The following is a 10314-nucleotide window of genomic DNA, read 5'->3' as shown; positions in this document are numbered from 1 at the left end:
TCATTGCTGGAATGCAGTAGCAATGTTTTTTTTTACAATTTCATTCAAAACAGTATCAACGGGAGCAAAAATAAAGTCATTGTTCTCTGATGTACTTGTGTTTCTTCTTAATGTAATGTCACCTTCACCATGATTCTTTTCAGAGGAGTTCCTATCTGTGTGCTCGTCTGTACTTCCCTCTGGTGCATTTTCTTTTTGTTCAGCGGGACTGAAGCTGAGGGAATGCTGTGGCTTAATGGGAAACTGATGCAGCTGCAGTTCAGCCTCTTCAGGACTGTTCTCCCTGTCGTACGTGGGAGAATGTTTTAATGAAAGTAATGTATTACCAAAATCTGTATGTTGATTGTGGCGAGAATTGGAAATACAGTTTTGTACTGTTAACTCTGCATCAGTAAAAGAACCAAACCTATCAGGAACATTTTGACTTGAACTAATTGTGTCTGAATCTGACATGCTTATGTGGTCACTACATTTATCAGCGTAAGGTGATGCTGTTTCAGGCATGATGGTATCTGATTCATAATTAATAGTGGTGTCAAAATATGCATTGTTCTCATCTTCATTTTCCCCAATATGCTGAAGTTCAGGAGCAATGGTTGGAGACTCTGGCAGTCTTGAGAACTTCTCAGTTCTACTGTTCATATTGGCCTCCTCTAGTGATGACTGACAGACTGGCACATTGTCACAAACATGAGGTTGTTCCAGTTCGAAGTCTGCTAAAGAGCTACAGTCACTCACTGTGAATGGAGTCCCTTCATCTGAAGAACTATCGCCAAATATATCTGCTGAAGCATCTTTTTCATTAGTAGGTTCCATTTTACAGCTGTGCTCTGTAAGAGGGGAGTCTTCTATTGTTTGGTAGACACTTCCATTCTCAGTATTTGTATCTCTCTTGCAGCTACTGGATAAAGTAAAATCTCCCACATCACTAGTTATATTTATGTTGTATTTTAGACCAAGTTGTTCATCACAGCTTTGCCTTCCAGGCATAAATTTTGCTGTGCTTATGGGTTCATTATGTGAAATGATACTTTTTCTTTCAAGAGACTCTGATGTAGCCTTTGTGATTTTGGACTGCAGCAGACCAGAGTTGTTGCTTACCTTGCTGTTCCTAGAATCTTGTGCAACTCTATGTGTTTGTGTTGTGGAAAATGGGAAGCCAGTTTCTCCTGTGAAGGATAAATCAAGATCTGAAAAGTCAGTGTGATTGGAGTAAGAGTCAGCATCAGTCTCCTGGGCGTGGGAGGGAATCTGCTCTTTTCTGAATCTTCATTATTTGCATATTTTGAATCTTTCCATAACGAAATGTCGTTACACATTAATTTTCGTGGCGTTACTTCATTGCTGTTCTTGTAATCTATCCCTACAGAAAATAGTCCATTATTATCAACATTTATATTTTCATCATTGCTGATACTAGTTTTGATGTCGGAAAACACTGGTTTTTTCTTCACATTGATCCCATCATTGCTTTGTTTCTGGTACTCTTGTTCCATGTTTGGTGCATGTACACTGCTACCAATGACATTTTCACGCAAAGTAGAAGTTTCTGTAGGAAAAATGCCTGTGTTTCTTGACGAATTCTCATCACAAATGAACAAATTATGCTGCGTATTTGTTGGTTTGCTTGCAGAGCACTCTCTGCTCAAGGTTTCATCTGAAAAAGCTTGATTAGAATAAGTATGTTCTGAACCTGAATTTTTGTTCCTGTGCATGAGTCTCCACAGGCTCACAAGGTAGGGTCTAGCAAAAGCACCCAGACAAAAAGCGCAAACGTACGTAATGAGCAGAGAGAGGCAGACAGCCAACGCAAGGTCTTGCTCTGTTCTTCCTTGTCTAAAAACAGTTTTAGTGTCCCGGGCTTTTCTAACCAAAAATGTTGAAACCCTTTCTTTCACCTGTATATTGTAGATGAGATATTTCTTCTTTGTTGTATTAAAAATACACAAATATACCCCCTCAGCAGTTTTCTCGGCATTGTGTAATACTAAATTATTCATTTTATCCAGTGTCATATGAGGAAGACTGTTACCTTTTGAAATTCTACCTTTAGGTGTCCACCAAGAGACTCCATTACCTGAAATAAAAGAAAATACAAACTAAATCTTTCTTAAAAGTGTAAGATATTTGGTTTGCAGGGTCAAGTTATTTCTATAAGAACATACTCTGACCTATCTGAATTTTAACTATTTATTATAAAATCAGTTTTCCTTTTATCCATCAGTAGTCATTTTACATGGCACCAAGTACCTGTTAAACCACCATATATTCCCCCCCACATTTAAAACACAGTACGTATGGGGTATTTATAGCAGACTTTACAAGAAAAATGGTGTGCGTGAGACAGGAGGTCACTGAAATTATCGAAGTATGTTCTGGGTCATACTAGAAACACCTGCTGATCTCCCTTGTGGAAGGTCCATATTTATAACCAGCTGTCCTCCAGCGTGGCCGTGGTCACTGTGTGCAGCTACGAGCTGTAACTTCGCTAGTTAACTGTCAATGTTTCAACTGCTGTGATTTTCCTGTAGTTACTGCTTTGGCTGCAGCAAAAAGGTTTGAAAACCAAGGATATTTGTATGTACTCAGCAATTGTTTCAGACTTCAGCTAGTGTAGGCCATGGCTGGTTGTTGGCTTTTGGAATACGTTTCAAGGTTGTATATGCACCTCAGCCTCTGGATCTGCTTGTGTTCCCTCTTGAGTTTTGGTGCAATCCAGTGTGCTGATTTTAATCCCCTGATCAGAGTTTCCATGACTTTCCTTATTAATAGAAAAAGCACGTGGCATTTCTGATTGACCCTGTGTATTTTCATTTGGGGATAAAGTGTTCCAAGGGGAAAGCCTTACCACCTCAAAGCGCTATCAGTCCATTAGAGTGAAACCAATTTGCTGTACAGCACATGGCAAATGCACCTTCTGCTCTAAGCTTGGTCTTAGTTTTCCTTCTGCATGAGAAGTCTTAGCTCTGCAGATTGTCACTTGTGTTTCAAGTGCTCTGTATTAATTTTAAATGTTGAATTAATTTCCTAAGTGAACTGTCTGCTACAGTAGCTGTACTTTTTTAGAAAAAAATATGAGTCTTTTTCCTTGCAGATAAACTTCCATTTCATTTTGCTGTAACTGAATACTAGAAACACTATTGTATCCTTCTCAGTTTTCTACACGCCCCAGAAGTGCCAACCCACTATTCAGTCCTTTGTTTACTTTCCAAAGTTAACTGATAAGTTTGCAACGTACTACTTACAATTATGATTATTGAAATGTATTTGTGTGTAATTTGGCATCACTAGTTTAATGTAAGGAAGGAGATGACTTATTTTGGGAAACATGACTTTCAAGTATTCTAACCAGTATACTATTTTCTAATGAAATAATTTGCATGTTAAATTATTATTCAGTTATTTTTAAGCAGTGTCTTTAGAAATCCATTTTTTAAACCAGACTTCTTTGATCATTCTGCATGCATTTGGATTTTAGCAGTGTGTGGACAGAGTCCCTGTTTTACATACCCCTTGTGTTGTCCAAGTCACAGTTTAGCACCGATGTCTTCCCCGTTGGGATTACAGCCCATTTGAGCAAAACACTGTTGCTGCAGTTTAAATGGAAACTTGAAAGATACAGCAGAGGTTTCTGTGAGTTGTTGGCAGTTTTATTGTATGAAATGCTCCATTTTTTCCTTGTGGAGTCAAACAGAAAATGAAATAAATGTTTGAATGCATTTTGGCTGCAGTTAAATATCCAGGCATCATTTGACGAATCCACTTCAAGTTGAAAGAAGTTCAAACTGATTAATATCTGTGGTAGAGGGGTTGTCAGAGCATTTTCACGGAGATCCACAGCCTATTTGGAAATAATTCAGAATATATTTGATAAACCTTACAATGGAATCCTAATTGCAATATCAACCGTAACATTTATTTTAGTATGCAAGCACTTTTCCAGTTATGGGAATAATACATCTGATTAGGATTTCAAGAACATTGTTCTAAGCTTTTTAATTTAGATGAAAAGTTTAAATTTTGGTATATTTAGAATTTTCCCATTGTAGACTACCTCTGTGTGAATGGGAAGCCACAGGGCTGTCACTGGAAGGGATGGAGGTAGAAAAGGAAGTGTGTGTGTTTAAGCCAGTTGTGGATTGGTTTGTGGCATAGATAAATGTTGAATTTATGGTTATATTTTGTACATTTACAAGCATGTTTGTTTTCCTATATATGAAATGCAAATGTATAATATGAAAATAATGATTATTTTCACCATTTGCTTTAGTTTTTATAATTGTATACTAATATAACAATCAAAGACCAATATAAACATGCAGAATAGTTGATAATTAATATCTTTAATGGTGATTAACACAAAACATTGATACAGTTGTAATATTGCTTTACAACCTGTAATTTGTTGAGATCTCTGAAGGCATCTGGATGAATTTTAGTTATCTTGTTGTTTTGCAAGTGGATGTCTTTCAGCTGCGAACAGTTTTGAAAATCATTCAGATCAATCTGTTGTATGCCATTGGATGACAAATGGATGGTTTGTAAAGATTGCAGCAGGCCTAGTCCTAGGAAGAACAAAACTATTTTACATTTCATGTTCTTGTTTTCCCAGTTGCGTCAAGTGGCTTTTTCAAATTCTTTGCAATGAAATTCCTTCCAATCCTGTCTATTGCAACGCGTGGCTGCAGGCTTTGAGTTACCATCCCTTTCCTGTTCAGGGGTTGTCCCATTCTAAAAGCTGTGTAGCATCAACAGCAGGCACCTTAACACATTTGCAATCAATGCGTGTCCAGAGAAGGGCAACGAAGCTGGTGAGGGGTCTGGAGCACAAGTCTTATGAGGAGCGGCTGAGGGAACTGGGGTTGTTTAGTCTGGAGAAGAGGAGGCTGAGGGGAGACCTTACCGCTCTCTATAACTACCTGAAAGGTGGTGAGGTGGGTGTTGGTCTCTTCTCCCAAGTAACTAGTGATAGGACAAGAGGAAATGGCCTCAAGTTGCGCCAGGGGAGGTTTAGATTGGATATTAGGAAAAATTTCTTCACCGAGAGAGTGGTCAAGCATTGGAACAGGCTGCCCAGGGAGGTGGTGGAGTCGCCATCTCTGGAAGTGTTCAAGAAACGTGTGGATGTGGCGCTTCAGGACATGGTTTAGGGGACATGGTCGCGCTGGATTAATGGTTGGACTTGATGATCTTGAAGGTCCTTTCCAACCTAGTGATTCTGTGATTCTGTTTTAAAAATCCACATCTCCATAAAAGCAGTAACATTCCTTTGTGCTATCAAAATTACTCCGACTGTGATCTCTGTACTTTGAGCACGCTTCTCCGGAGAACTGGAGGTAGGAAAAGAGGAGTGTGAAAAGGCTGGAATATACTCCGTTTGTATGATCGAGATATGTTAATTGTAAATAAAAGATGGAGATGCAAAAGGTGATACAGTATCTCCTATTTGTTGCCTTCTGCAAGTTCACGGGAGTTTTTAATATGTGGAATTATTTGAACCACATTCGTAGGACACAAACGTGACTGAAAACAAGAACATGTGTTGCTTATGCCTGTCTGCCTGTGAATTATCAAGCATGACAGTATATTCTTCAGCACACCCTGGTTACGACAGCATCCGTCTCGCATAAGTCGCCCTTTTGAATTCTGGAGATAGATACCTTGTTTTTCTCAGGTGCTGCGCAGGCAGCCCCCAGAGCTCCAGCCTGCAGGCTCCAGTGGGAAGGCAGGCACCTGAACGCTCAGCATCACCCCAGTTTGTGACACCTAACGTCACTTTAGAGTGATTTTTTGATCACACAGGCTTGCTGAGAAGCTACTAGTTCTTAAAAATCTTGCCCTTGGTGTCATCTGGTTTACTGGAAATCTCATATTTCACTTTGCTGTTCTGTTTGCTGAGTAATTGCTCTTCGGGTTTATCGCGAAAAGCAGAGGGAACGATTCATACCTGCTGTAAAACTAGAGGTAGCTGACAGGAAAGGCATTCAGAAATGCTGGCCGGTCACAAATTCTTCCTTGCACCTGCATGAGGAATTGTAGTTTGGGTGCTTCCCTGAAGCTAAATTTGTCCTGAAAATATAGACAGGTGTGGGAGCAGTGGGCAGCAGCCTGACTCTTGGTTGCGAGGAGGGTTTCTCTGTGGCCGAACCCCTCTGCTTTAGAACTTCAGTTTGTGTTTTCTTACCAGAGCATAAAAACCAGAATGTTAGTGAAATATTTTGGAGGAGGGAAAATAAAGTTTGGAACATGTATTTAAATTAATATGGGATTTAAGTATAACTTGAAGTGTGGTGGTACGATGCAGAGCAATTTTACATGCAAAAATTTAGGCTCTTACAGAAAAGGGTTGATCTGTCTGACCCACTGAGGCATCCTAGAATGTGTAGTTATATTTATTTATCAAAACAAATAACATCTGCATCAATTTCATAATGTAAGCTTTTCTATACTGTTTATATGGGAACCTTACAGATACCACAGAGTATTTAAGTGAAATGGTTTCCTGCATGCCAGAGAATTTAGTATCAAAAAAGGAGGAAAATAGAGCTTTGAGGACCCTGTGTAGGTGCAAAATTACTCCCTTTGTCTGACTTTGTGAGATAAGTGGGTTTTTTTGTTCCCTGCCTCCAGTATTTTCAACACCTAGAGCTAATGAGTCTGATGATGTTATCAGAGATCAATTAAATTCAGCAAACAATATATAGGATAGTCTTGCTCGTGCTGTAGCTTTTGCTTCGATTAAACACTCTTTGGACAGCGTCAACCATCTGTTTATGAGGATGGAGGCTGTCATCAAGGCTATGGTGCCGAGCTTAGTTCAGCGACTAGCAAACACTTTCCAAAAGTCTATCGAAACCTTACGGCTCACTCTTGTTACTAGAAGGTGTCACTTTGGTTGCGTGTTAGATGCACAGAGCAAAATTGACTGAACAAAATGTATTTTCCTGTCTTTGGGAAATACTGAAATTGGAGCAAGTTTTATGTAAGAGAGTATTGACTTTCTTCTGGAGAGTAGTAAGAAATTCCGTATCTGTAATTTTCTTGATGTTAAGGTTCATGACTGCGTTGCGGAGGCTGCTGTTTTTCCAGAGATCCTTACTTGCCTTGCTATATGGGATAAAATACTGCTTGGGCTCTCGGAGGAAAAATTTGACTGACATTAAGGCATTATGATTGCAAAGGCACTATAAAAAACCCCAACCTAATCCAAAACAACCCATTTGCTTCAGTCTCTGCATTTGCCCACAGGTGGAACTTTCCCTCACCTTAGGTGTAACTAAATGAGACGGTTGCATTCTGAAGTCAGTAAGATGCACCAAATCGTACCCAAACCCGACTTACTCTTATCCTTAAAGATTTTGAAATGCTTACCTCTTGGAACTGCATTAAGATTATTTCTTTCAATTGACAGTACTTTCAAAGCAGGCAGGAGACGACCAACTTTTCCGTACTTTTTAGACCCACGTGCAGGCGTAGGGATGTCCAGTGTGAGCGTGTGGATGGCATTACCGGCGAGGTTGAGAGTTTCTAAATCAGGTAAATTTCTCCAAGTAGTTAAGGAAAGTTCAGAAATCAGGTTGTTACTGAGATTCATGTGTTTTAGCATCCACTCTTCAGCTCTTCCATCAGCACACAGAAACGTTTTAATATTATTGTAACTAAAATCAGCCGTTATTGCGGTTTGTGATATATCTTCTGGAAGAGTAGATATTCCGGTAAAAGAGCAGTTCACAGAGAACTCCCCATCCCACCGGCAGCCTGACTGGTGATGTGTATCAAGAAGAATCTGCTGTGACCTGGTTCCCACTGATCCAGGAAGATGAAAGGAAAGGACCACAGCTATGACACTCAAGTGAAGGTTATCCATAGTATCTATATGTAAAATGTAACATTACGGTAAGTTCAGCATAACAAGAGTTAAATGGAAAGCGGAAATACTTTGACATTAAAAAAAAATCAACACTAAACAAATACCCAAAGCATTACCAATGTTCTGCATCCAGTTTTAGGTATTTTTCAAAAAGAACATTCATAAACTGGTACCCTTCCCCCTCCCTCCACCTGTCCCAAAAAACAATCCGAACCTTTTCTTTCTTTTCCAGCCCTTCGGCCAAGAAACGCAGCTTCTCAGGAACTCGTGAACTAACAGCAGCGGAGACATTTGAACTCTACTTCAGGTATCATACACAGTCGCCACTCAGCAAAGTCCACCAGATACAATCCATGACGAATAGATGTCAGATGATTTTCATACTGACTCATACATACTCCTAATAAAATACTAGTTTCCTTGTCAATAACACAATGATGTATTTTTAATGAAAAACTATATCCTTACAAATAACCCTTACAAACCACAGCTGCATCTTAGAATTTATTATTTCATTTCAAAACAAAGATGAGAAATTCAATTGTCTTTCACCTATTGAAACAACCACCACCTTTGCAGAGGCTGAGAATTCTTCACATGCAAGTTGTTTCAATGACCCAGTATGGTATTTTACACAGAGGCATGTAGAATGTACTTTAAACACACAGAATCTTAAGTGCGTCTGTGGAATTGAAATAAATAATGTGCCACACAATGTTTTAAATACGTATAGAAAAATGTACCTTAGGCAATCAGAAGATAAACAACAAATAAATAGGCAACAGAGGGCATGCGCCATGCCAACATTTCTCAAACTGTGTAGTGAAGACAATAAAATACATTAACAATACATAAATAGTGTCTAACAAATTGATAATTTATTTAACTTGGTATTTGAATGATCAGTTTTGCTATGCTTTGACAAAAAATCCACACTTCAGAACAGATTCTCTGGACCATGACTGAAGAGCACCTTTGTGACAAATCTTTCATTTATGTTGCATAAGTATTTTAATAATCTTGATGATTATGAGAATGCAATACTAGTATATAGGCATGTCAGTATTAACAAAAAAGCTTTAATATGCTCTTCGTGTGTCATCTACTTGACTGAGGCAGTACCTGTCATCTATTTTGGCTTCAAGGATGCTGCTGCTTGTTTTTATACCTCTGTGTGTATTTATAAGAGTAAAGTGACAAACTTCCATCAGCATGAGTGAAAACTGTAAAAATGTTATAGTTTATTTCCTCCTCTTAACTGTAACAGATACTAACTGGGGCACTACTTAGCAGCAAAAATGTGTGCATGTTTTCAGCAAAACGTGTGTTGAAGTGGTTAAGCAAAACTAACTGTAGTAAAAGTATGAAGTTCATGAAGGCAGTGTGCAAAACGTTAGCATTTTCCCATCATCTTTAATGTGAGCAATTCAATGGCTTTTGCTACATTTTTTCCTATTTACTCCATTTTTATTACAACAGCTCCACTGCTGTCTACCCTCTTCTCTGAACCCCAACAACTACTGAGCATCAAAACCGGGCTTTGCCTTAGAGCAATTAGGGAAACGTGACCCCTCTGACCCACCCGCGTGGCGTAACGCCTGACCTAAGGGTCTCCCTCTAGAAATCACTTCCACCCATACACATCCTGCACGAGGACTGACTGAATTCTAGTACATACAGCAGTTGGGACCTTAGATATGAACCTCTTGTTGCAGCAGGAGCTAATTTGTATTTTGTGGAATTTTATGTACTGGGAGAGCTATAAAACAAGGGTAGATCGTTTATCTTCCTGTAACAAATGACCAATTCTGAAGTTAATGTATAACATTTGCACAACTTTTAATAAGCAAAGTGTGTGCTTATCTAGAAAAACTTGTCAAAAAACCTACCTGGAAAGTCACCTCTGTGGCCTCCATTATTAAGCTTACGTCACACTACTGCAAAACAAAACTATTTTAAACTGAAGAAAATACACAGGGAGGGAGGAGTGGGAAACTTCTAATGAGCTGGTCTATTTTTTTGTACAGCACACCTTACCTCTGCAAAAGCACTTATAAGGCTACAATACTTTCTGTAAGGTCTCAGTTCACTGTGGACATGGTTTCACTGTTGACAAATTCATATACACATGTATTTACTCTGCTGTCAGAGGATTCAGTTCCACCACGTTTTGAATTACAGACCTGCAGTTTAACTTCAGAATGTAATTATTAGGTTCTCAGTAATGCATCACTACTGATACTCATGGGGAAAAAAGAGATCTGATCTCAGACACTGCTGCTTACAATCATGCTTCAGATTATTACCTGTTGAATAATGAATTCATACACTGTTCACACTAAAGCACCCAGGAAAATACTTTTTTTTTGGGTAGTGCGCAGTTACAAGTACATCTTCAAAAATGTACCTCTAATATAAACATATTTTATAAATACTTCATATAA

General features: G+C 38.8%; 1 protein-coding gene across 1 annotated transcript; it reads right to left on the bottom strand.

Moving 5' to 3' along the window:
• Window positions 1-7867, bottom strand: LRRC66 (leucine rich repeat containing 66). Its single transcript, XM_010282681.1, has 4 exons — window positions 7372-7867; window positions 4374-4565; window positions 1102-2077; window positions 1-898 (listed from the first exon to the last, which is right to left on the bottom strand). The coding sequence occupies exons 1-4, from the start codon at window positions 7865-7867 to the stop codon at window positions 1-3; spliced, it is 2562 nt and encodes an 853-aa protein (XP_010280983.1).
• Window positions 7868-10314: the final 2447 nt, after the last annotated feature.

The sequence above is a fragment of the Phaethon lepturus genome, unplaced genomic scaffold (genome assembly GCF_000687285.1).
Source record: "Phaethon lepturus isolate BGI_N335 unplaced genomic scaffold, ASM68728v1 scaffold1442, whole genome shotgun sequence".
Lineage (NCBI taxonomy): Eukaryota > Metazoa > Chordata > Aves > Phaethontiformes > Phaethontidae > Phaethon > Phaethon lepturus.
This window is presented reverse-complemented; position numbering and strand designations above follow the sequence as displayed.

Bases quoted from the DNA above. Each gene is read 5' to 3' on its own strand.
- LRRC66 (XM_010282681.1), bottom strand. From the start codon at position 7,867: ATGGATAACCTTCACTTGAGTGTCATAGCTGTGGTCCTTTCCTTTCAT. The intron at 4,566-7,371 runs GTAAGCATTTCA...TGTTCTTCCTAG, and splicing joins TCTTAATGCAGTTCCAAGAG to GACTAGGCCTGCTGCAATCT. The intron at 2,078-4,373 runs GTATCAATGTTT...CTTTTATTTCAG, and splicing joins TGTAAAGCAATATTACAACT to GTAATGGAGTCTCTTGGTGG.